This window comes from Ursus maritimus, unplaced genomic scaffold (genome assembly GCF_017311325.1).
Source record: "Ursus maritimus isolate PB19 unplaced genomic scaffold, ASM1731132v1 scaffold_16, whole genome shotgun sequence".
Taxonomy (NCBI): Eukaryota; Metazoa; Chordata; class Mammalia; order Carnivora; family Ursidae; genus Ursus; species Ursus maritimus.
Genome location: NW_024424008.1, coordinates 53,266,849 through 53,293,902, shown reverse-complemented (window position 1 = coordinate 53,293,902; position 27,054 = coordinate 53,266,849). Strand labels below are relative to the sequence as shown.

Sequence of the window (27,054 nt, the reverse complement as noted above, 5' to 3'; positions counted from 1 at the left end):
AGCACATTTTTTGACAATCACAGTTCACAAAAACCCTAAAAATGATGCCTGATGCAAGCCACCTACCTTAGTCCTGCATGCCTGAATAAGCGGATGCCATTTTAGACATCTTCTTGGGTGAATAGTTAGGGAGTTAAAATGCTCATTAGCTTCACAGTTCTGGTGGTAATGAAAGTGATTATTCCACTGCCCACGATGAGTCTGCAATTGCACCTCCAGTGTCGTTGTTAGCATTTTGGTCACACTGACATTGATAAATCATAGAAATTGCTGCCTGTGGCGGCAGGTGACACGACATCATTCATAAAGAAATGGGTATCAACAGGACTGTCGCACAGGGAAAAGATATCTCATTTACAGGTTCGTGCTGGATCCCACATACCTTCAGCAGCTCATCAAAATAGCCATCAAACCCGCAGAGAGGTGAGGTGAATTCACGCACAGGACACTACAGATAGATTTCACTCACGCACTGTGGCGGGAGGTGTGCAGTTTGCTTCAGTCCAATGACTTAGCGAAGCTTTGAATCCCCCAGGAGCTGGCAAAGCTTGTGAGCAAAATATCTTTTTGCAATTCAGAGGAAACCCTCACAAATTTGTCGCTTCCAATTGTTGGTGCTCATTTCTCTTGCTGCTTTTCTCCTACCTCCCCTGCCTCAACACTGATCACTGCTCCTCTACAAATCAGGATTCCCAGGCCATAAAAAATGGTTGTTCTCTGGAACCAGAAAGAATTTTCCCAAAACGAAGATCTCATTTTCTGACAAGTGTGTTTTATTTAAAGACAGCTGAGTGAGAAAAGAGATTTTTTTTTTGAGAAGGAAAGTATGAATTGGAATCTAATTAATCCCATTATTTAGGAATCCACACAGATCTTTGGGTTCACTGGTTTGTCCGTGTTTCTGCTTGGATTTCCTATTTAACTGTTGAATTACAAATGGAAAAATCCAAGGAGGAGATCACTTTTGACTAAGCGTATAGGAAGGTTTTTTCTGTGTAACGGAGGGGCGTGATACAGGAATAAAAGATTCTGTCTCCAAGATGCATGATTGCTGTGAAAACAGAATTGTAGGTGCAGTTAGGATCCTTGGAGAGCGGGTTGGTTTATTTATCTTTACAATGAGCTGTCCCTATTGGGCAGTGAGGTCATCAGCTTACTTTAAATAAGTCTGCCAAAAGGCCCACCAGCTGGCTGTGAACTTCAGAGTGGGGTAGCTGAAAACCGTGTTCTGCTAGGAGCCACCAAGTCCTGAACAGTCTGAGATCTCCTCAAGATGCGAAGCTCCTCTTATTATCGTCCTCACAATGACAAGTATTGTTTTTCAGAAATCCTAGCCATAGATACGCCTCGTCCCAGGAATCCTGCTCTGTATCGTCTCACCAAGCAGCTATTACGGAAATATCACAAGGCAGTGAGGCCAGTTCACCACTGGACTGAGGCCACCATGGTGTATCTGGATGTGTTTGTCCACGCCGTACTGGATGTGGTAAGGACCATCTTACCCTTTCCGATTCCTGTTACCCTTTTTTGTAGAACTACCTGCTGTTTGTGCAGGAGCCTAGCTGAGCTGGTGGGGAAGTTGTACTAGACTCATGTTAGCAGTGAGCATGAGGTAAAACGTTTGTTAGGCAAATCATGCTTTCTAGTCCCCGACTTGCGATGTGAGAGGCAGATCATCTAGAAATAGGAGTTTCATGGAATTAAGAGGCTTTAAAAATTGTGGTCATAGATCACTGTACATATTTTATGAGTTTGCTGAAACCAAAAAATGGTCACAGGTATTTTTTTCCCATGGCTCACATTTCTCAGCGATAGTAGATTTAAGAAAAACATCTACCACTTATTGTCTGAAATTGAGAAAAAGAAAAAAAAGTGTCCTGGTGTTTGAATTTATACCCAAGGTGTTTGCTAGGGGTGGTGAGGGAAGATTTGTTTATAAAGCTATCTTCTATATCTAGAAAGTGGGTTGCTGTGGGAATTAAGTGAGAAAATTCATGGAAGGCAGTTAGCAGAGGTCTGAATATTCTGTCTGCAAAGGATGGCTTATCCTTGCTTCCTCTTTCTCCTTTTTTCTTAATCACAAAGTCTTCAGTATCAATAGGTCCCAGATTTATTTTGATTTTTTTAAGAGCAGACTTCACTGAACTTGTTAGTGTAGTTCAATATTTTTTTCAATTTACTTTTCAAAACTTTTCTAATTGAGGTATAACATACATATGTTGAAATACACCGATCTTGAGTATACAGTCTGATGAGTTTTGATAACTGGGTACACCCATGGAATCCACACCCCTATCAATATAACAAATATTTCCATCACCTCAGGAAGGCCCCGCATTGACTTTTTAGCCAATCCCCATCTCTCCATCCACAGAGACAATCTCTGTTCCGATTGCTTTCATCATAGATTATTTTTCCCATTTCTAGAATTTCATATGAATGAAATTTTATTGTGTGCCCTCTATTGTGTCTGGATTTTTCATTCAGCCTCATGTTTTTGGGTTCACTTATGTTGTGTTTATCAGTAGTTTTTCTTTTTTATTGATGTTATTTATTTTATTTGGTTATGGTTATACCATGATTTGTTTATCCATTCTTTGTTTTTTTAGGGAGAGAGCACAAGAGCAAGCAGGGGTTTGGGGGCAGGTGGAGAGGCAGAGGGAGAGGGAGATAGAGAATCTTAAGCAGGCTCTATGCTCAGCGCAGAGCCCAACACGGGGCTGAGTCTCACAACCCTGAAATCATGACCTAAGCCAAAATTAGGAGTTGGACACTTAACCCACTGAGCCACTCAGGTGTCCCTGTTTATCCATTCTTATGTTGATAGGCGTTTGGGTTGTTTCCAGTGTTGGGATATTATTAATAAAGCTGCTATGAACATTCCTATACAAATCTTTTTATGTAAGTGTTTTTATTTCTCTTGGGTAAAATCTAGAAGTGGACTAACTGGCTCAGACAGGTGTATCCTTATGGAGAAACTGCCAGACTGATTTTCAAAGTGGTTGTATATTTTACACTTCCACGAGTCAGCTATGAGAGTTCCCATCACTCCACATTCTCATCAATATTTGGTGTTATCAGCCTTAATTTCAGCCATTCTGTTGAGGCTGTAATGGTATTTCATTGAGGTTTTACTTTAATTTCACTGATGGCTAGTGCCCAGGAATTCTTTTTCATGTGCTTATTGGCTACCTACATACCTTTCTTTGTGAAGTACCTTTTTAAGTCTTTTTTTTTATTGGGTTGTTGGTCTTTTAATTATAGACTTATAGGCATTGTTTATATATTGTCATATTTATACATTGCAAATATTTATTACCAATCTCTGGCTTGTCTACTAATTCTCTTAATGAATCTTATGATGAACAGAGATTTTAAAATTTAATGAAGTCCATTGTATATCAATTCTTTAGTTGTGGTTAGTGTTTTCTGTATACTAAGACACCTTTGATACTCCGAAGTTCACAGAAGTATTTTCCTGTATTTTCTGTCAGAAGATTTATAGTTTATAGCTCCCTAGATTTAGTCCTATGATCTACTAAGAATTAATCTTTATGATGTTGTGAGGTATGGGTCAAAGTTTTTGTTGTCTTTGTGTTTTATTTTGGTTTGGTTTTTTGCATTCAGACAGAAGTTGAAAAGTCTTTCCTTTCACCCCTTGAATTGCTTGGTGCCTTGGTTGAAAATTAAGTCGACTGATAAGTGTTGGGCTATTTCTCTTGAAATCAGGCAGTGTAAGTCCTTTGCATTTCTACATAAATTTTATAATCAGCTTGTCAGTTTCTATTTTTTAAAAAAACTGCTGGGAGTTTGTTTAGAATGGTATGGGATCTGCAGAGTAATTTAAGGGAGAATTGACATTTAATAATATTGAATATTCCCGTTCTTGAATATGTTATGTCTCTCCATTTATTTAGGTCTTCAGCAGTGTTTTATAATTTTCAATGTAGAAGCTTTATGCACATTTCTATTAAATGTATCCCAAAGTATTTTTGACGCTGCTATAAATATTACTTGAAATTTTTTATTTTCTACTTATTATTATAGAGAAATATTAATTTTGCATGTTTACTTTGTGTACTGTGGTCTTGCTAAATTCACTTCTTAATTTTAGCAGTTTTTTTGTAGATGAATATTGTCTACTTATGCAATCATGTCACCTGCAGATAGTTTTACTTCTTCCTTTCTAATCTATTTATACTCTTTATTTTTTCATTGTCATGTTGTATTGCCTAGGACTCCTTCTACAATTTAACAGAAATAGTGAGAGCAGACATCCTTGTTTAGTTCCATTCTTAGGGGAAAAATTTTCACCCTTAGGTATGATGTTAGCTGTAGCTTTTTTATCAATGTTCTTTATGAGGTTGAGGAAGTTCCTTCCTATTTCTTGTACACTAAGAGTTTTGTTTTTTTTAAATCATGAATGTATATGGAATTACATCTAATGTTTTTTCTCCATCTATTTGGATGATCAGATAATTTTTCTGTTTTATGTAGTTAATAGGGTAAATTATTTTGATTGATTTTCAAATTTTAAAACGTTCTTGCATTCCTAGGATAAACCCCATTTAATCTTAATATACAATCCTTTTTATATATTTCTTTATTTAAATACCTACTTAATACAGATTGCATCTATGTTAATGAAGAGTATTGGGCAATAGCTTTTATTTCTTGTAATGTACATGTCTCATTTTGGTATCAGGATTATGTTGACCTTAAAAAACTGTTAAAATGTCTTCCCTCTTCAGTTTCCTGAAGGAGTTGTGTAATATGGATATTTTTCTTTCTTAATATTTGATAGAATTCACCAATAAAGCCATCAAGGATTGGAGTTTTCTGGGTGAGAAGATACTCAAATGTGAATTCAATTTCATTAACATGTATAAGGATGTTCAAATTTTCTATTTCTTCTTGTGTTGCTTTTAATAATTTGTGTTTTTCAAGAAATTTATCTATTCATCTAATTTGTCAAATTTGTTTATAATATTGCCTTTTTCATCCTCATGTGGGTAAATTGTGTTCTCTCTTATTTTCCCTTGACCAATACTGTGAAAGTTTTATCAATTTTACTTATTTTTTTCAAAGAACCAAATACTCATTTTGAATTTTATCTGTTGTTTATTTCACTGGTATCTGCTTTTATCTTTATTTAATTTCTTTCTTTTAATTTGTTTTTCTTTACCTACTTTCTTAAAGTGAAAGCTAAGATCATTGATTTTAAACATTTTTCTTTCTAATTTCAGCATTTATACTGTAAATTTCCCTCTAAGCGCTGCTTTAACTGTATCCTACAAAATTTTGAAGCATTTAAAATTGAGACATAAATTACATCAAATGAAACATCTTTTTAAAGCTTCCCCCTCTCCCCAACACTTGGCCACCAGTGATCTTATCTTTCTCACTATAGTTTTATATGGCTTTCGAGAAAGGCATATAAATAGAATCCTATGGTATTTTACCCTGTTTTGGCTTCTTGCGTGTAGTAAAATGCCTTGGAGATCACGCATGTTTTGCTCTAGAGTCAGTAGCATTCCATTGTGCAGGTGTGTGTACTGCAATTGGTTTATCTGTTTACCAGGTGTTGGACAAGTGGGTTATTTCCAGTGTGGTGAAATCATGAGTAAAGCCACTATACACAATTGCATATGTTTTCACTTCTCTTGGATAAATTAGATGTGGGATTGCTGAGTTGTATGATAAGCCTGTGTTTAACTTTATAAGATACTGCCAAACTGTTTCCTATAGTGGTTGTGTCATTTTGCATTCCACCACAATGCATGAGAGTTTCAGTTCCTCCACATGATTGTCAGCACTTGATATTGTCAGTCTTTCTAAATTTTAACCATTCTGGTAGATTTGTGGTGATAGCGCACTGTAGTTTTTAACTTTCGTTTCACCAAAGACTGATGACATTGTCTATCTTTTTGTGTGGTAATTTGCCAATTGATGTCTTTTTTGGTAAAGTGCTCAAATCTTTTACCCATTTTAAAAACAGTGTTGTTTATTATCTTACTGAGTTGCAGGAGTTCTTTATATATTTTGGATCTATTTCTGGGCTCTATTCTATCCAATTAATGTTTCTCCTGACACCAGCACACTGTCTCAATTACTGCAACATTACAGAAGTCTTGAAATTAGAGTATGTCTTCCAACCTTATTGTTCTGTTTCAAAATCATTTTGACCCTTCTAGGTCCTTTGCATTTCCATATAAACTTTAGAATCAATTTCTATTTTAAAAAAGTGCTGGAATTTTTATCGGGATTACATTGAATCTATAGATCAATTTGAGAAGAATCAACATTTTAATAATAGTCTTGCAATCCATGAGCACATTTTATCTATCCATTTATTTAGTTCTTTAATTTCTCCAAGTAATATTTTGTAGTTGTCAGTGTTTTACACATATTTGGTTAAATGTGTCCCTAAGTATTTCACATTTTTGGGACTATTTTAAATGGTATTTAAAAATGAATCTGTTTGCGGCTAGCATACAAAAATACAGTTGATTTGTATGTACTGACCTTGGATCCTGTGACCTTACCATCTCTTATTAGTTTTATAGGACTTTTTGTAGATTCTTTCAGATGTTCTATGCAGAAGATCATGTTGTCTGTGAATAAAGACAGTTTGCTTCTTTATCTCTATTCTTTATACCTGTATTTCCTTTTATTGTCTGTTGGACTGGCTTGAACCTCCAGTACAATGTTAAATAGAAGGGTGTACTATTCCATAAATATAAATTTGATAAATGTGTTTGATAGTATAATTAAAATCTTCTCTAACTTTTAAAATTTTTGTTGTTCTATTAATTTCATAGTGAGGAGTGTTAAAATCCCCAACTATAACTGTGCTTTGTCTATTTCTCTGCTCTGTTATTAGGTGAGTATACATTTAGAATTACATGTCTTCTTGAAACAGATCCTTTTATCATTATGAAATACCCCTCCTCGTGTCTGGTAATATCCTTTTCTTAAAGTTTTTCTCTTGCTTCTTGCATGGTGTATGTTTTGCCATCCTTTTATTTTCAGTTTTTCTGTGTGACATTGTATTCAAGGTCATTTCCTGGAGGCAGCATATAGTTGGGTCTTGCTTTTATTTAACTTTTATTTTGAAATAATTATAAATTTACAGGAATTTGCAAATAAATTGACAAGGAAGTTCTGTGCACCCTTTACCCAGTGTCTAAGATGTTAATCTTAGGCAAATATAGTATAGTTCCAGTACTAGAACATTGACATTGGTTGAATCCACAGAACTTACTCGGATTTCTCCAGTTTTACATATATTTGTGTGTGTGTGTGTGTGTGTGTGTAACTTTGTCACATCTGTAGCTTTGTTACCACTGCTACCACACATCAAGCTGCCTGGTTCTGCCCTTTTATAGCCAAACCCATGTTCCTGCCACCTATCCCTAACTACTGGCAACCAATAAATCTCTCCTCCATCTTTGTAATTGTGTTATTTTGAGAATGTTGTATACATGCAAGCATACAGTATGTAACCTTTGAGAAGGCTTTTTCATTCAATATAATTCCTTTCAGGTTTACCCATGTTGTGCATATCACCCACGTTTTTATTGTTGAGTAGTATTCCGGGGCATTGCTTCTTTTAACCTGTTGATTTATGCATTTTAATTGAAGCATCTCGTCCATTTACTAAAACCATCTTGCTATTTGTTTTCCAGTTATCCCATCTTTGTTGTTGTTGTTGTTCTCCTTCTTTTCCTTTTATCCTGCCTTACTTTAAATAAATTAAACTTTTTTTTTAGATATTTTACTTCAGTTCTTCTGTTGGCTTTTTAGCTTCCTTCTGTATTATTTTTTAGATGTTATTTTAGGGATTTCCATATCCATCATTCACTTAACACAGTGTACTTAGAATTAATGTTATTATCTTTCACATAAACTGTACAAATCTTACAACAGTAAAATTCCATTTCCCTGCTCTACTGTCCTTTGTACTACTTTTGTCTTCAATTTTACATTTACATACATAATCTACCCCATGATATGTTATTATTTTAATGTATTTTGTTAAAATAACTTAATAATTTCTCTTTATTTATTTAAACGGAGATATTTTTCTATGTAATATCCTAATGCTGTGCAGTGAATCATAGATTCTGGTTTTTTGACTGAGAATTAGGCATTGTAACTGATTAAAAAAATAATTTGAAACTAAAAGTATAATTGATATAACAGGGTTTAAATTATTATTATTTTTTGTCTGATGCAAGTTATTTTAAAGACTTATTTATTCATTTGAGAGAGAGAGAGCGAGCGTGTGTTTGCAAACAGGGGGAGGGGCAGGAAGAGAAGATGAGAGAGAATCCTCAAGTAGACTGCCTGCTGAGCTCGGAGCCCGACATAGGGCTCCACCCCGAGATCATGACCTGAGGTGAAATCAAGAGCCAGTGACTAAACCAACTGAGCCACCCAGGCGCCCCACAAATTATTTTAACAGCACTTTCCTCCAGCTCAGATAAATCCCTAATGATTTTCTTTTCTAAACAGGAACATTTAAATGATACACAAAAAAATCTCAGTTTTCGCAGAAGGACTAGATCTAAGATCCTAGAAAATATTTAAATAAATGCCAGGAAATATCCACCCCTACTCCAAAGGCCTGGTCTTACATAAAGCTTCAACAGAAAACTCCCTTAAATTTCCTCTGTAATTGGATATTGAACTAAAATTTTTGAGGGTTAATTTCCTGGGGCAATATCTTCACATTCTTAAGGAATATTAGTCCTTGCTAGTTGTCAGTGGGTTATCATGACTGCATTGTTTATCAGACATTGTACAATGGGAATAGCATGATTTGGATAAAGACACATGATATGAGCCACGTCATGCAAAACCTCAGGACACGCGTATAATCACCTTTGAGTAAGGAAATCACACTGCCTTCAGGCCTATCCTCATCCTCCCGCATTGTCCTTCATATTGATTAAGATAAAGTAGAATTGCTCAGGCTTTCCTTCAGAGGATTATGGAGATAAATATAGAAAAGGAGTAAAGTTTCTATGTTAATATTTTTCCCTTTGAGCAACTATATCAAATTGAAATTTTTTATCTGTTTCTTTCTATCCTGATGAAAGAAAATAAAACCAGATTCCTTATGGTAGTTAAGGAGAACACCATTATTATTTCAAAGACACGTTTTCTTCACTGGTGTGGAATATACACATTTTTTACTAGAATACGTTAGACAGTAATACTGTCATACTGGATTTGGCAGACTTTCCTTCAGAAATCTGGAAAAATCTCCAATTCCATCCCTCTAGTTTTATCCCTGTCTACTTCCTTAGCCTTATCCCCTCAATACTACAATGAAACCAATCCCTCTTTGTCTCCTGCCTGTATGCTGTTTCCTCCACTGAATGTCTGTCTTCATTCTCTATCTGCAAATATTACAGTCCTTCAACTCTCAGCTCCCGAAAGAGAATTCCCTCAAATCTGCAAGCTGACAGCAATGTCTCCTTCCTTTAAATCCACTGACGTCTATATATTTCTTAACACACAGAGTTGTTTGTTAAAATGTCACCTACCCTAATTTATTAATAAGCTGCTTGAGGGAAGGGCTTGCTTACTCATGTTCATATTTCCCACAATATGCAGCGCAGCGCATCCTCAAAGATACTGCCTAGATGTCTGTCAAGCAATTAGTTAAGATAGTCTGATTTGCTTTGCAAACGTCTCTAGTACATTCAGCAGGGCTAAGCCTAAAGTTCATTGTGGAGGCAGGGCCAGCTTTGAAGGACTTGATGAAATCGGGCACAGAATCGGACAAGGACACCCCCCGCATGAATAGATAACTTGTTGGGTGCATCTGCCAGCCGCTGAGCTGTTGGCAACTTTTGTCTGGAGTGAGGAGCTTTTGGCCCACCACGGCACCTTGCTTCCATTATAATGTTTTGCCTCCTGTTTTGTTTATATGAAAGACTACAGTCTTGTCTTAGAATTTCTGGGTATTATGAGTACCTTGGGGAAATCTGATTATAGAGATAGTCTACTCAACAGTGAAGAGTTTCAATTTGTTTCTATTGAGTTTTGTCAATTCCGAATCCCAGATACCTTTGTATTCCAGTCCATTGACTAGAGCCTCCCAGCCAGACGTTGAGGCATCTGTTTCTATAGTCTTCGGAACTGGGAAAGATAAATAAGAATGTGCGGGAATTATCTGTATATTTGCTAACCACCAATTTAGATCTAAATAGACTCCCTCTGTTAGGAAGACTAATGAATTCCAATTCTGTGAAATATCCTTTGCTTTTAACAAGCGAGATGGAAGGTATCTAAAGAAAAAAGAGAGAGAGAGAGAGAGAGAGAGAGAGATACACAGAGGGAAAAGCTGTGAATAATGCCACCAGAGAACCAATTATGTTCACCAGCTGGCATTGAGAAACTTGTTTCCTTTGACAAAAAAAAAAAAAAAAAAGGATTTCAGTTTTAGCCTCAAACTCCTTTTTGACATTGTGTTCTTAAGGGCTGAATGACAAATGCTCCCAGACACCCCCTAGTATATTAGGAAAAAATTCTTAACACTTGTTACATGTAACATGACAAAGCAATGGGCAGGAAGAGAGAAACGAGCTAAGGCATCAACATGGCAGTTAATAAGAATCAACTGGGTAAAATAATAGTCTCCCCAGCCACATGACTGAGTCAGTGATGTATTCACGACTTGGCGTGACAGAGACAAAAAAAACCCAGAACTGATCAGGACATTTCATAGATGTAAAAGTATATTTGTTGTGATAGAATAGTTAAAAGCTGTATTTTCCAGTAATACAAACTGCATTTTGAACCTGCCCCCCCCCATTTGTGGGGAACCCTCACTGATGGCAGCTAAGCCTAGAACCGAGCCCTTTGTGCTTTAGTTGGGGAGACAGACACCACATCTTACAGTGTCAGTAAATCAAAGCTCAGCTCCACTCATGACAGTTCAGAGGAAGCAAATCAAATCTAGCTAAATAATGCTGATTTTGAAAACATTATCTATTTCAGAATCTCTCAGCTGGTAAAACTTGGAAGGAAGTGGTGTCACCTCAAGGTTCATTCATGTTGTAGCATGTGTTAGAATTTCTTTCCCTTTTAAGGCTGAATAATATTATGTTGTATGTAGAGACCACATTTTGCTTATGTATTCATCTTTGATGGACACTTGGGTTGCTTCCACCCCTTGGCTATTGTGAATAATGGTGCTGTGAACATGGGTGTACAAATAACTGAGTCTCTGCTTTCAGTTCTTTTGGATTTATACCAGAGAATGGAATTGCTAGACCATATGGTAATTCTATTTTTAATTTTTTAGGAACTGCCACTGTTTTCCATAGCAGCTGTACCATTTTATATTCCCACCAATAGTGCACAAGGATTTCAATTTCTTTACATCTTCACCAACACTTATTTTCTGTTTTTGTTTGGTTTTGTTTTAGTAGCCATCTTAATGAGAGTGAAGCAGTATTTCACTGTGATTTTGATTTGCATTTCCCTGATGATTAGTGATTGTATTAGCCAGCTTGGACTGCCATAACAAATACCACAGCCTCTATTTCTCACAGTTCTAGAGGCTGGGAAGTCCAAGATCAAAGTTCTAGCCAATTAGATTCCTGGTGAGAGCCCTCTTCCTGACGTGGAGATGGCTGCCTTCTTCCTGTATGCCCACATGGAGGAGAGAGATCATTCTCTCTTTTTCTCCTCCTCCTTCTTCTTCTTCGAGTTTATTTATTTATCTGACAGAGACATAGCGAGAGAGGAAACACAAGCAGGGGTAGGAGCAGAGGGAAAGGGAGAAGCAGGCTTCCTGATGAGCGGGGAGCCCAAGGCAGGGCTCGATCCCAGGACTCTGAGATCATGACCTGAGCTGAAGGCAGATGCTTAACGACTGAGCCACCCAGGGGCCCCTCTCTTTTCTTCTAAGGCCACCGATCCTAGTGGATGGTGCCCTTTTTTAACCTTAGTTACCCCTTCAGTCCTGTGTTCAAATTTAGTCACATATGAATTTTGAAAGGGCATAATTTGGTCCACAGCAGGATGTTGAGCATCTTTTCATGTGCCTGTTATCCATATCCACTTGTATATCCACTTTGGAGAAATATCCATTTTGAAATAAGGTCATTGTTTTGTTTTAATTTGTAGAAATTCTTTATATATTCTGGATATTAACTCTCTTTTGATGAAGTCCCATTTACTTTTTCTTTGGTTGCAGGTGTTTATGGTGTCATATCTAAGAGACAACTGCCTAATTCAAAGTCATGAAGATGTACTCCTTTGTTTTCTTTCTTTAAAGAAAAAAGATTTATTTATTTGAAACAGACAGAGTGTGTGTACACTCGAGTGGGGGAGGGGCAGAGGGAGAGGGAGAGAATCTCAAGCAGACTCCCCACTGAGAGCCTGACACGGGGCTCTGTCCCAGGACCCCAAGATCATGACCTAAGCCGAAACCAAGAGTCAGCTGCCCAACTGACTGAGCCACCCAGGCACCCCTCCTATGTTTTCTTCTAAGAGTTCTACAGTTTTAGCTCTTACATTTAGGTTTATGGTCCATTTTGAGTTAATGAATTCATGTTTGTACACAGTGTGAGATATTTTAATTCCTAAGAACATAGTAGTTTTAGAATGCTCTTTACCAGAGTAGATATGAAAAAATTAGTAAGGAGGGTTTCTTTTTTTGATTGTTATGCTTAGGGGTCTTTTCAAAAAATTACTCACTCATCGCAGGCATGGGGAAATCACATCTATTTATATCATCAAAAATATGCTTAATTTACATTAAGCTCATTCCGTCTGTTTGATAACCAGAGAAATCCAAACATAAGGTAACTTAACAGGAATGGCTGCCAAGAGCAGTTGAGATAACACTCATTGAAATATTATGAATAATATCTTGATTACAAATAAAAGCTTGGTCTCATCTTTTTAGCCCAGAATTGGCTAAGGCTACATGTCATTTTTTAGTTTGATTAATGGCAGAGTAACTAATTAGGGTAGGAAAGGGATTAGCAAATCATTCAAGATGTCAGGTGTAGGGGCACCTGGGTGGCTCAGTCATTAAGCATCTGCCTTCGGCTCAGGCCATGATCCCGGGGTCCTGGGATCAAGCCCCACATCAGGTTTCCTGCTCAGTAGGGAGCCTGCTTCTCCCTCCCCCATTCCCCCTGCTTGTGTTCCCTCTCTCACTGTCTCTATCAAATAAATAAATAAAATCTTAAAAAAAATAGTTTGAAAGATGTCAGGTGTAGTCTTAGTGCCATTTTGTCATAGATACTATAGTAAACTTCATAGTGACAGGTGTGTGTAATAAATAGGAACCGAGAATACTCAGACTTGAAGAGTCAAGGCAATGCTTTTAAAATCAGCATTTTTAGTTAGATTTGATTTTTCTCTGAATTTCTCTGAATATGGACTTTGATTTATTGACATTCTACGATTTGGTACAGATTTTCTTTTTGCTTTGCAGGATGCACAGAACCAAAAATTAAAGACAAGTATATGGTACCATGAGGTAAATGATGTTTCCTTCTGTGCATGCTAGACTCTTAACCTTAACCTGTTGCAAAATATAATTATTCTAAGGAATAGACATTTTCTTTGCATTTGCAATTTAGTTTCTTAGATCTGCAGCAGACCTAACTTATTAGAATCTGTGTAAGATATACGGCCGTGGTTTCTGGTTGGGGGACCATCTCTAGGAACTGGGAGGAAAGTCCTCTCACTTAACAGTGCCAACAAGCAGATCAGTTGGTTTATTCATCCAAATCCCTCTTCAGTTCTTTGGTGAGATTGACATTGCCCCCTTTTGATAAATCTCTTTTCTGGCTACTCCTAACAGGTTTGGGATGATGAATTTTTATCCTGGAACCCCAGCATGTTTGATGAGATTAGAGAGATCTCTCTACCTCTAAGTGACATCTGGGCCCCTGACATCATCATTAATGAGTTGTAAGTGTGCTGGGGTATATTTCCATGGGATTTAAAACTGCTTGGACTATTCAGGCCAGTTGCTGTTACTTTCAGTCATTGCTGCTATTTTTTGTTTCTCAACTTGAGGGAGGATCACAGTGTTGGTAATATTCAAGTTATAAGTACCATGATTCGATGTCATTTAAGATACAGATTTGATTACAAATGCTTGGGGTTACTCGTGGATTATGTCTGCGTTTCAAGAGTAGCAAGTGAATTAACTTTTAAGACTGTGATTACTGAGTCCATCTTTGCCAGGGTGAATTATGTCGTGAGAAATGTGATTCTGTATTTGCACTTCTAGGCGAGTCCTGGGTATCATGGTCACTACCATCTCATAATCAGTTCTGTTTGTGGATTGAAATGATGAAGGCCCTCTCTGTAACAGCGAGGTCTCTTGTGTTTCACATAGTGTGGACATCGAAGGATCACCCGACCTTCCGTATGTCTATGTGAACTCATCTGGGACCATTAAGAACTCTAAGCCTATCCAGGTGGTCTCTACATGTGGTTTAGAGACCTACGCATTTCCATTTGACACCCACAACTGCAGCCTGACCTTCAGTAGCGTGCTGCATACAGGTAAATGGCAAGAGGCCCAGTCTGCTAGCAGGAGACACACTGCTGGCTTGGCACACATAGGTGAGATTCTGTTGTGCCATCCGTGAGGTGTACTTTATTCTTGCACGTAATTAACTCTTTACAAATCTAAATCTCTTCTTATAGTTATTTGGCTTCTGTTGTAATTCAGACTAAGTACAGTGTTGTGCCCAGCTCATTGCTGCTGCTGGTTTGGAAATACAATATTTGACCACTGCTGCCAGTGAGAGGGTTATAGAAGCCATAGGACCAAGGCCAGCATTCTATGGATAACGGAATACAAACCGTAAATTCACAGCTGGGTTTTGGTTTTGTTTTGGTTTTGTTTTGCTGCTAGAAATATTTTATTCTACATCTCTATCCCTAATTCAAAATGGTCATATTGAACCCTATCTCAGTGAGATTGTACATGTAGGGGCAGGAGTAAAGGGAAGAATTTGAATTGGGAGCTGAAAAGTGGGTTGTTATTGAGGCCTCTCTGGGGAAGTCACTTGTTTCTGTTGTTTTCAGTGCAAGATGTCGACCTGGCCTTCCTGAGGAGCAAAGAAGACATGAAGCATGACAAGCAGGAATTTTTGAATGACAGTGAGTGGGAGCTTCTTTCCGTGTCCTCAACGTACAACATCCTGCAGAGCAGCGCTGGAGATTTTGCCCAGATTCGGTTTAATGTAGGTCCTTCTCCTCCCTGTCCCTGCTGCCCACTTCTCTGCAGTCTTGGGCCTTCTGTGTTGGGCTGAGGAGTCTCTGGTCTGTGGCATATTCTCACTCGTTATCATCCGAGAACATGCGACTCCGGTGGCTCTGGGCATCCCCTTGCATGATGGCATTTCACAGGCCAGAGATTCAGTCACAGATCCTGGACTCCTGCTGTCGATATCCCATACGTGGGTATAAAAAGAACGGTTTTCAGGCACCTGAACCATCCATCATAACAGGCATCCTCGCGCCTTCTGGTGAGGTGATACTAATCCTCATTACTAATTGCTATGCAGGGGGACCGAAAGAAAACCCCCATACACAACAACAAATGGAGAGAAGAGTGTCTCTTCAACATTATTATCCTGTTTTTAACTGAGTCAATTATTAATTCCAGATACAAATGTATAAAATTATCATTATTAACTTGACTATCTTGAGCAAGTAGCTAATGAATCACCGGCAGGATCCTCGGAGCCCGCTGATGGTTTCTGGATCAGAGAGAACAATTGGTCTAAAACGACTCAGTGAGAACCCAGACTTCTCCGATGCACCACCAGGGATGCTCTTGGCTGCACTGGCAGGGGGAAATTTGTTCCACAGGAGCTTGGGAGGAGGGTGCAGGACAGTGAAGCCTGCTGGTTTACACTCCAGAGGCAGCCATTCTCCCTTCCCTGGCCCTTCTGGCAAATTGTCCCGATAAGTGGTTTTCAGCAAGTTCATGCAACCGGTAGACCCGTGATTCGTATTCATTTCTGCTTTTCTGCACCAAGTCAGCTGCTGGTGGTGGTAGTTGGGTGGGGAGGAGTCCTTCGTGCCAGATAATGTTTCTGTTTGAAAAATAGAGACTACAGACAGGTCAGGATTATACACAAGATGAATTCTCCTGGAAACAACCCTTTTCAATAAGAAGGAAAATTCAGACTAGACTAGGTACTACGGTTATGCTGGATAATTATATGCTAAGAGAGGGTGGTACTGAAATAAGCTATTATTGAGGCCACAGACGCCCCTCCATTGTTAATAGGTGTTCTACATAGCTTTCTAGCAAAGCTCTGGTTAAATCAGGGGCTCCTAGAAATAGCTGTGGTTTGAACCTGACTCATGTATTACTAACCAATCGCAAGTCATACCTTCCTAGTGGTAGGGTTTGGGTGTTTCCCTGTTCTGCTCGGTTTTTAGCAAAGCTAGCGTTGTGGCTTGTTTGTCCACCTTTTTTTAAGCAAGAGAAAAGGAGGGGAAGAAAAGAAAGCTTTTTTAATTTCAACGAGTTTCTTGGCTAAGAGTAAACACCTCATTAATTTTAAAGATATCAGCCCACAAACATTATTAATGCAGCCCGAATAATGGAGAGCATTAAAGGGAAATGTGAGGGAGTAGCACGTGCAAGGTGGAACATAGTCACCTACCAAGCACTCCGGAGAACGCTGCACACACCATTACCTACACTGCACGAAGGAGACAAACAAAGGCAAGAGAAAGGGCAGATAAACAGGAGTGCGCGCGCACACACACACTTTCCATAAAGCAGCCATTATTTGTGGTTACATGTTACCCTTTACCCTGAATATTAATTGGTCTCAATAGTGGCAAAAGGTTTTCTATGTAGTAGCTCCATTTTAAATATGATGAACAGAGACGTAAAAGATCATTTAAGGAAAGGAGAAGCTTCCCTGCATCTCAGGAGCAATGATCCCACTCCTCTGCTCTGTTCACTCCCGTGCTTCATCACCATTTACAGTGTGTACATGGAGGCAGGCTAGAGGTGGGCATCGATAGGATTTCATGCTTTTGGAGTTTTTCCCTGGGTCCCTTTGCCCTGGGGGCTGAAGTGGGTTATCTGGCAGGGCTGGCTTCCACCCTGGCCCTCTGGAACAGAGGAGGGAGAGAACCCTGAGTAGAGTCACAGATCGTGTTTCATAGGGCAGGGAGCCAGACTCAGCAGTGATTCCACAGCTCTGAACAGACTTAAAATAGATTCGGTGACTATCCCAGTCCTCTGTCTCCCTCAACCTGTCTCAGCCTCCGTGCCTCCCCACACCTGCTATGTGTACCGTCGCTAGGCTTATGTTCTCGTACAGTCATCCTACTCTTAAGTTAGGAACTGAGGTGTCCCGGTGTCCTTCAGTAGCCCTCGGGCAATGATGTGAAATTCAGAGCCCGGGTCCATGCCAACATTGGGTCTGCTAGGGTCCTGACAGCAAAGGGCCATCTCCATCTTAATCTAATCATGTGCTGTAGCCCTGTCCAGGCTGCCCAGCAGGGGGTTGGAGACAAGTCGGGGCAGGCAGGAGGAAAAATGATCTATTCTAAACATGTTGTCACTCTGGGCCTGATGTGCACTGCAGCCGTTGACGCTAGATCAAATGCTCAGAATGCCTTGGTGGTTCCGGCGAATGGGCAATCCGAGCTGCCGGCTCCAGGACACGTACTGTTTATCAGAGAGCACTGCTCGCACTTTGGAGTCAGGCTGCATTCCACAGGGGGCGCAGAGCACAGGCACTTCTGCCTACAGGGATGCCTGTGTGCAGCCTGGCTCCCGATCCAGCAGCCTTAGGAGGCGAGGTTACCTCCAATACATTATCGGAGGTGCTGGTTCCCAGAAACAGCAGGGTGAGCATTTCATTTCTGTATGGCAGCTTTTTGTTTTTTGTTTTAAGAATGAGGGTTGAAGTGGGAGGAGGTAGGAATAAAATGTGAGAATTCATTTTGGAGGAAGAGGGTGGACAGCTGTGGGAACTAAAGTGAGCCCAACACTCAGTTATCCTCACACTGAGTGAAATATCCAGGCAGGCAGGGAGTGGGGGGCCATCCTGCGGACTGCTAGAAAAATGCAGAGGGGCATTTGAGAAAGAAAGGTGCCTCATCTATCCTCTTTCTCTGACATAGTTTTTCTTTCTAGATTAAGGTAGAGTAGTTTTGTTGAGAAATCCATTGAATACAGCTCATAAACTTGATAGAAGATCTTTGTGAGCTCCACCAGATAGAGAGCAAGAGAGAGAGAAGAAAGAGAATTTAGAGTCCTAGAAATCTTTCCAGGGTCACTCAAGTATCCCTGAAATCATGGACTTTCTGCTCATCCAGCCTGACCCACGGTCCAGACCCAAGAAACTCTCACTCCTGTGTAAGAAGCTTACTTAGATGGCAACAACTTTCCCGTTCTTTCTGAATTGGGAATGTGGGGAGGGGCTTGGGAGAGGAGGAAGATGGGCTTCTGTATGAAGCGTGAGTCTGGGCGTCAAAAATTCCAACTATGTCATGAAGACGGTCATGCAAAATTGAGTACTGGTGGGGTCTACCATCAAGGAAGCAATTAGAAGCTAACCTTGGGGCCTATTCCATCTCCAAGGAGCTCTCCACACACACATTCTGAATTAGATTGATCTCTTTCATTAACACCAATAGGCTCCAAATACCTTTGTGTACTTATTATTACCTGGCTTTAATGGATAATGAAATTGTGGCATAATATTGCTAACACCTGAAGGGTGTCTAATGGAGAACACGGACTGAAACTAAAGTGCTTTTTCTTCCCTTTCTGTGGAATTTAAAGGCACCAGCTCCTTTAGTCCATTAGAAATGATGGGCTCTAGATAGGGGCAGTTCCACAGAGAGCGGTATCTCACTGAGCTGGTGACATACCTTCCTCCCCCGCATCAGCAGTCAGTTACTGTCTCTGGCATGACCTGCAGAGAGGTGGCCCTCAGAGGACTGACCTCACTAGGAGAGCCCCAGTTTGTGCTAACTCCAAACTCCCACCTTATTGGAACTAAAAATAGCATTACTCATAGACTCCAGTACAACTCAGCGAACATCTTTTGAGCTCTTATCATGTGCCAGTCTCAGTGGCCCCACTGAGGACACAAGCAGGAGTAAAACAGGGCTCCTGGTATCCATTATGGGCTGCAAACAGGGCCCAAGGTGACATTGTAACAATAACCCCCAAACTGAGCATTTACTCGACACCAGGCACCATTTTAAGAGTTTGTACGTGTAATCCTCACATAACTATTCAATTGGTGTTCTAAGTACAAATCCTACAAGTAGATGAATTGGGGGTATGGAGAAGTTAATTTCCCCAAGTCTAAGTAGCTTGCCCAAGGGGACAGGGTGACTATGGAGCCTGGACTTGAACCCAGACAGTCTGACTCCAGAAACTATGTGCTAATCCTCTATGTAGCTCACAACTGCTGCACAACTCAACATAATGCAGTGTATTCCAGTGCATTCTCTGGCATTTATCCACTGTGTGTCACTGGGCAAGTCACCAGTATTTGTTTCTGAGGGCTTCCATAACGAAGGACCACAAACTGGTGGCTTAAAACAACAGGAATAAATTTATTCTCTCACAGTCCTGGAGGCTAGAAATCAGGGTGTCAGCATGATTCATTCCTTCTGGAACTCTGAGGGAGAATCTGTTCCATGCCCCGCTCCTGGCTTTTGGTGGCTGCCAGCAATCCTTGGCTTGTAGAGAATCACTCCAATCTCTCCCTCCATCCTCACGTGGCATTCTCCTTTATGTATCTCTTCTCTTCTTCTCATAAGGACACCAGTTATATTGGGATAGGGGCCCCCTTACTGAAGTAAGACTTCATCTAAACCAATTAATTGCATCTGCGGTGATCCCATTTCCAAATAACGTCACATTCTGAGCTTCCAGGAAGGACGTTAATTCTTGGGCCATTATTCAGCCCATTACAGTCCACTGTGCTCTGACCCTCTGGCTCCCCAAAATTCATGTCCATCTCATGTGTAAAACGCACTCACCCTATCCCAACATCCCTAAATGTCTTAACCCATTTCAGCACCAACTCTGAGGCCGAAATACAATCTAAATATAAACTCAGAAGGTCCCACATCTCATCATCTAAATGGGTATGATCCGTTATGGGGCAAACTTCCTTCCCATCTGCAGACTCTAAAACATCCAACCACCAGAGTCTGATGGCTGATTTCATGGGCTGGAGAAGGGTAGAAACCTATCCTATGAACGTTCTAATTCCAGTATTTTAAAAAGTGCCATTTTAAGAGTTTGTTCTGTTCATGCTCAGTTAAAGTTCCTTGAAAAAGAGACTAAAGGGATTTGAGGATCAAACGGGATATGAAAACAAACCATTTCTGAAAGCTATGTGATAAATTTGAGAATTTCTTTAGGCTGCACTGGGCTTGTAGAGAAAATTAGTCTAGTCCATAAGTAATATTGCTCCTAAATCAACCTAAATAAAAAGGAAGGTCCTTTGTTCTTGAAGAAAACCAGAGAGGGCTTATCTACTTTATAATTGTATAAGCCAAACATAGGCAGGGAAGATTTCTGCTTTATGTTACAGCATAGCTAATCGTCTACCTTTTTAGCTACGTGTTCTGCTTCTACTTTCAGCTACTGTTGATTTCCGGGGACAGATATCCTCCTGACAGGACTGGCTACATGGTTGGTAGGGCCCGGTACAAAGTGAAAATGTGGAGCTCCCTGTTCAAAAATTACGAGTTTCAAAATGGCACAGACAGAGCACGAAACCAAGAGCCAGGCCCTTCTAAGTGCCAGGCCCTGCGTAACTTCCCAAGCTGTATGCCCACGAAGCCAGCCTGCCTCCCAGCCTCTGGGCTCTTGCCACACCTCCCCCGTCACCTTGGGGGGCACACGGTCTGATAAGACTGGGGAGCGGTCTTTGGTTCTGGCCCAGGTTTATGTTCACTCTCTACACCAGACTCCAGGTAGAAAGGACCCACCAAGCATGCGTAGGCACACAGGAGTGTTATTTAGAGCACCGTAGCCCATCCCAATCATTGCTAAGATGCTCAGCAACCAAAAGTCAGGTGCTTTTTAATTTTTAAAAAAAATTATAAAAAGGTTTATTTGTTTATTTTGGAGGAAGAGAGAGAGGAGGGGCCGAGGGAGAGGAAGAGAGAGAGAATCCCCAGCAGATCCCACGCCCAGAGCAGAGCCCGACATGGGGCCTGATCCTGCGACACTGAGATCAAGACCTGAGCCAAAACCAAGAGTTAGACACTCAACCGACTACACCATCCAGGCTCCCCAGTAAAGTGCTTTTTTGAAAAAGGAAAATCAAGCCATGTAGCCGGGATCACTTAAACTAGCACACATGAGCACTTAGAATTGAGGGGCCCTGGAGCTCAAGTCCCTTGACTCTAAGTCTGGCCATTTCTGCTTAACAACCCTGCCTACTTGGACTTGCTTTAGGGTGGTGTTCTTACACTTCTCATCCTCTTCATGTTGTATCTGCCGTAAAGTCTCTAGGGGAGTTTTCCCACTTCTAGACTCTAGAGACAGCAGGCTGGATCGCCCCCCACCACCCGACGTAGCCCGGGCCGGGTACACTGCACAAGACCCTGTGGACTCTGACCATTTGGCCGCCTTCTTCCCACCCCCAGCTAACCAACGCCATCTCTGTCATTGCATGACAAAGACAGCCTGAGAGGCACAGGTCGATGACAGTTCATTTGGTTGTTGTTTTCCTTGTTGACTGCGCTTTGGTAGAAATGTGTTTTAACCAAATTATTACAAAGCATGAGTGTTGCTCTCGTTTAGATATTTGCAGGCAATTATGCTTAATGTGAAAGACAATAGCCAGACTACAATCCTCTAGATGGCTCTGGCCTACCAAGCTCCACTGAGTCGGGATATGCTCCCAGACCCAACGGCTGGGGGCCCCCGTTCTCTTCTGCAAGGTGGTAGATGTCTGGTCTTGCCCAGCCACGCTCTTCCCCACCACCTTCTCCTCCCTGCCTGGCCTCTGCCTGGGCTCCTTCTATGTGCATGCCTTGCAGAGCGGGAGACAGAGCCGAGGGAGAAGAACCTTGAACTCAGCTCAGCTGTCTGCTCAGACCAAGAGTTGTAGCTACGCTGTGGCAGAAGAGAACACTGGGCTTGGAATCAGATGTGGGGCACAGCCCAGCTCTGCCACTTACTCAACTTACTTGAGGAGCCGAGCTTTGTTTTTAAGAATCTAGAGTGGGGGTGTTCTATTACCTGCCAACAAACTCACAGTGACAATTAAATAAACCACGTCATATGTGCAAAAGCATCTCGCACATTATCTGACAAATAGAAAGCATTAAGTCATTTGGTAGATCAGAGAAATGGGACACTTCAGACATTCTTTTGTTTCCAGATCCAACAGCAAAGGGTTCAGAACATTCATTTTTTTTAGTAAACATTACTGAATACCCACTATAAGATAGGTATTTTTGGCCCCATGAGGAATTTTTTTAATCGTTGGTGCTCTTGCCCTCAAAGTGTCAGGGGAAAGCAGTCCTGTCATTCCCTGATGAAAATAGTTCGTGTTGATTAAAGACACTTCCTATCACCATCCCAGAGAAGAGAGGTGTACAAAAATGGCAATAACACAGCAACTTTTTGAGTCTCCTGTTCCCAGCTACAAAAGCCGCTCAGCAGCTCTGTTTGCCCAGCCATCCTTCAGGGCGTCTTCAGCTGTCCCCCCACTTAGATCCACTTCGCCCCTTCTCCTCCTGTTCTGTGCTCCTGGAGGTGAGCCATGGCCTCACCCATGGGAAGAGGGGATGGAATGGCAGCAGGTTGAAGAGAGGGAGAGTGAGTAGGGTGCGTATCTCTCCATTTTTCTCCGTGTGGAGTCACCACCAGGCTGGCTGTGCCCCGAAGAGGGAGGAGGAGCCACAGCTCTGTGAGGTGGCCTCCTCCACCCGGTTTCCTCTCCTCAGATTCTAGTCACATTCTCAGCCCTGGGCCCCTTCAGGACTCAAGCTAGGGACAGCTCACCCAGTCCTCCCAAATATCTAGGGCACTGCCCTCTGCCTGCCCATAGCTTGTCCGAGGTCTCTTTGCCAAGTGCTCCTCAGATTTCCCAGGGGTGCCATTTGTTCCTGCCCAGACTCTGACAGACACACAGGTGCTGAGACGCTCGCATTCCCCAGAGGAAGACAGGCTCAGCCAAACACAGTACAATATGTTGTATAAGTGGCATAAGAAGAAAGATTTTAGAGTAAGACCTGGATTCAAAACAGTTTCTCACTTGCCAGCTGTGTGAGTTTGAATAAGCAGTTTAATCTCTGTGAACCTCTGTTTCTTTGTCTGTAGAATGGAGATAATAATGACCAGCCCTTCGAATGGGTGTGAGGATTGAACAGGACAGGGCACAGAAGACACGTAGGCTATTGCCTGGCATACAGCAAGCGCCAAATAAATAGACACTTCTTACCATAATTAGTAATGTGAGTTCCACATAAAAGCCTAAAGGTGTGGGGGTTTTTTCTATTTTCTAAACCACAAAATAATCTTTTTCTAAACTGCGTAGTCTTTTCACATTATGCAAAAACGTTGGGACATCAGGAAGTGTTCTTGGCCATGGGTTCTAGTCCCTCAGCGCAGACCCTCCTTTCAGTGGATGCCTTGTCCCCGGCCAGGTGGTGATTCGCAGGCGCCCGCTGGTCTACGTCGTGAGCCTGCTGATTCCCAGCCTCTTCCTGATGCTTGTGGACCTGGGGAGCTTCTACCTACCACCCACCTGCCGTGCCAGGATTGTGTTCAAGACCAGCGTGCTGGTGGGCTACACCGTCTTCAGGGTCAACATGTCTGATGAGATGCCAAGGAGTGCACTAAGCACCCCTCTGATTGGTAAGTAGCCTTGGGGACAGCAGACATCCATCTTCAGTGACTCCTGTCACAGAGCTGATGTTGCATTTCAGATCCTGGGGCGGGGGGAGGCCCCAGACACAGTCACTGATTACACCTGCTCTGGTTCCTTCCCTCAGGAGTCTTCTTCACGGTGTGCATGGCCTTGCTGGTTATCAGCTTATTTACGTCCATCCTGTTGGTCAGACTCCTCCATGATGAGTGGAGCATCGGGCAGGAGCGACCCCTCTTGTGCCTTCAAGGGGACACTGATGCTGATGGGCCTAGAGTAGATCCCAGAGCCCAGCTTGCTGGGCTAGCAGGTTCGTGAGAAGCCTCGAGGTCCCTACCCTGTCTTGTTTGATCACTCACTCTCCACACTGATTCCTGTTGGTGGAGCACCAGGCCATGTGTCCCACTGTGTGAAAAATTTCCAGCACTTGCTTCTGAGCCTCTGTGCTGCATTTGACACTGCCTCTCTGGAGACCTGCTGACTTTCCAGAAAGCCTCACTTTTGTTTAGAGCTCAGGCCCTCAGTTGACTTTGCTTGTTTTTGTTTGTGTTTTCCAGTTTTAGCCAGTTAGCTGGAGTGACTAAGGATTGGCTCTGGATAATAGAGTACCCGTGTGTGTGCACATGCTTGTATATATTTGGGTTCCTGTTGCCTAATGTGAACAAGTGTATGAATCCTCCCAGCGCTCACTTCGGCAGCACCGACACTAAAACTGAACGTAGAAGTTAGCATGGCCCCTGCACAAGGATGGGAGGCAAACTTGTGAAGCATTCTGTATTTTTACCGTGTACATGAAAGTTGCCAAAGAGAGTGTATCCTAGAAGTTCTCATCACAAGAAAATGTGTGTTGGTGGAGGTTAACCAGACTTACTCTGGTGATCATTTCTATATATGTGTGTGTGTGTGTGTGTGTGTGTGTGTGTGTGTATGATACATTATGCTGTATACCTGAAACATATACATAAATTATATCACAACTAAACAAAAATAATCATCCCAGTGCCTATAGCTCCAATGGAGTCAGTGGGGCTGGCCCCCAGCTCAGAGGATCTCCTGGGTGGATCGAGCCTAGACAGCCCTCCTGCACGACCCAGCTCTGCCACGCTCTGCACAGCATCCTTGAGTACAGCCCTGCCTCCTCCCAAGCCCAACCCAATCCACTGCCCCCTTTTGCCTACAAACCTTCCTTGTAGGCTGAGGCCATCGGCTCCAGTGGGAAGTCCAGGGGGCCTCAGGAACCCCCCACTCACCTAGGATGTTTTCCTCTCTGACGCAGAGCCCTCCATCTGTCAAGAGCACCAGGTCCAGCCAGGGACCCTGCAGGAAGTCTGGCTGGAGCTTAAGTCCATCGGCACCTACTTCCAGACTTGGGAGCAGGCAGACCAGCAGGAGGTTAAGTGGCTGGCCCTCCTGGAACGTTTTGACCGACTGCTCTTTCAAGCCTACACCATCGTGCTGGGACTCTATACCATCACCCTGAGCTCCCTCTGGGCACTGTGGGGCAGCTCGTGAACAGCGGTGGCTGCTGCTCTCTTACACTTGGGGCAGGCTGGCGGGTCTTGTTGGGGCTGGAGAGGGGGGCACGGTGGGTTAAAAAGCTCCTCACCTTTTATTGCTCTTGTCCTTCAGTGCAGGTGCTCACACTTGAGGAAGTACTGAGTGACCCAGGATTAGACATTCATAATGAAAATGTCCGGACATGTCAAGCTATACAGTGAAAAGGAAGCCTGCCTTCTTGTTCCAGCTCACTCCCCTAAAGTGACCGCCATTAGCAATCTCCTTCAGAACATTTCTAGGTACATCACATACCTGTATGTTGAGAGGTGGTGGTGTTTTTTTCTTCTTTTTAAGTGTGAGATCACTTCAACCCCCAGTTCGATCTTGGTCATTCAGTCAACCATTCACAATGTTTACTGAGTGTCAGTTAAGTCCTAGGTGTTATGTGAGGCATAGCAGAGAATACAAAATACGTCGGTCACAGACGATTCTTCCCTTGACTTGATTCGCAAGGTCAACCTTGCACAAAGCAGAATGCAAGATTTGCACCACATGTGTGTCCTGAAGCTCTTGTTCTCACTGTTGCCCATGAGCGCCTCTTCCCCTGCTCCGCATCACTGCTGGAGGGCAGCCGGGTACCGACCTCTCAGACCCAATCAACACAACATTTAGTCAGCACATACCATGTGTAGGGCACCGAGCTATGGGATAGGCTTCATGCATGGCCCTTGGGTTTAAGGAGATTATAATCCACTATCCTTGCTTTAGTCAACTATGGCTTCCATAACAAAACACTACAGACTCCAAGGCTTAAACAGAAATGTCTTTTCTCACTGCTCTGGAGGCTGGAAGTCTGAGATCAACGTGTCAGCAGCATTGGTTTCTTCTGAGGCCTCTGTCCTTGGCCCACAGATGGCTGCCTTGTCCCAGAGTCCTTTCATGGCCTTCCCTCTGCTCACGTTCATATCTCTGTCTGAATTCCTCTTCTCAGGACACCAACTCTATTGGATTAGGGCCCACATTAACAACCTTATTTAACCTGAATCTCCTCTTTAAAGGCCCTACTCCGGATATGCATTCTGAGACACTGGAGGTTAGGATTTCAACATGAATTTGGGGGCGGGTAACACGATTCAGCCCATACTACTCACTACTCACTACTCACATGACTGTGGACACTTGGCCAGTCCAAAATCTACAGGTAGGCTGGGACCCAGGGAATAGTTACAGTTTGAGTCGAAAGCAGAGGCGGAGGTGTCTGCGGGCAGAATTCCCGCTTATTCTAGGAAGCCATTGCTTTCCTATGGAGGCTTTCAACTGATTGGATGAGGCCCATCCACATTCTGGAGGGAAATCTGTTTTACTGAAGTCCACTGATTTAAATGCTAATCTCGTATAAAAAAATACCTTCACAGAAACATCTAGAATAATGTTTGACCAAATATCTGGGTCCTGTGGCCCAGCCAAGTTCACACACAGAACTAACCATCACAGTCCCAGTGGCCCTGTAGTTTCCTGTCTATGTCCACAGTTACTTGTTAAGACAGAAGAGCCCTGATCACTGGGCACTTGGGTAACTCATCAACTTCTGGCTCTTACTCTCCAGTAGCCAAATCTGTACTGACTGGCTTACCTTACCATAGTTCCCATGGCCCCATAACCTGAATTC

At 42.0% G+C, this 27,054-nt stretch overlaps 1 protein-coding gene and 1 pseudogene across 1 annotated transcript; both read left to right on the top strand.

Moving 5' to 3' along the window:
* The first annotated feature begins 1,273 nt into the window (after window positions 1-1,273).
* Window positions 1,274-25,400, top strand: HTR3B (5-hydroxytryptamine receptor 3B). Its single transcript, XM_008690207.2, has 8 exons — window positions 1,274-1,486; window positions 13,469-13,513; window positions 13,841-13,950; window positions 14,384-14,553; window positions 15,082-15,239; window positions 23,668-23,878; window positions 24,016-24,198; window positions 25,165-25,400. The coding sequence occupies exons 1-8, from the start codon at window positions 1,274-1,276 to the stop codon at window positions 25,398-25,400; spliced, it is 1,326 nt and encodes a 441-aa protein (XP_008688429.2).
* Window positions 24,571-24,670, top strand: LOC121103001 (annotated as a pseudogene).
* Window positions 25,401-27,054: the final 1,654 nt, after the last annotated feature.

Excerpts from the sequence above, each read along its gene's own strand:
- HTR3B (XM_008690207.2), top strand. The coding sequence starts at position 1,274 with ATGCGAAGCTCCTCTTATTATCGTCCTCACAATGACAAGTATTGTTTT. Across the intron at positions 13,951-14,383 it reads GACATCATCATTAATGAGTT|TGTGGACATCGAAGGATCAC; the intron begins GTAAGTGTGCTG and ends TGTTTCACATAG. Across the intron at positions 14,554-15,081 it reads CAGTAGCGTGCTGCATACAG|TGCAAGATGTCGACCTGGCC; the intron begins GTAAATGGCAAG and ends TGTTGTTTTCAG.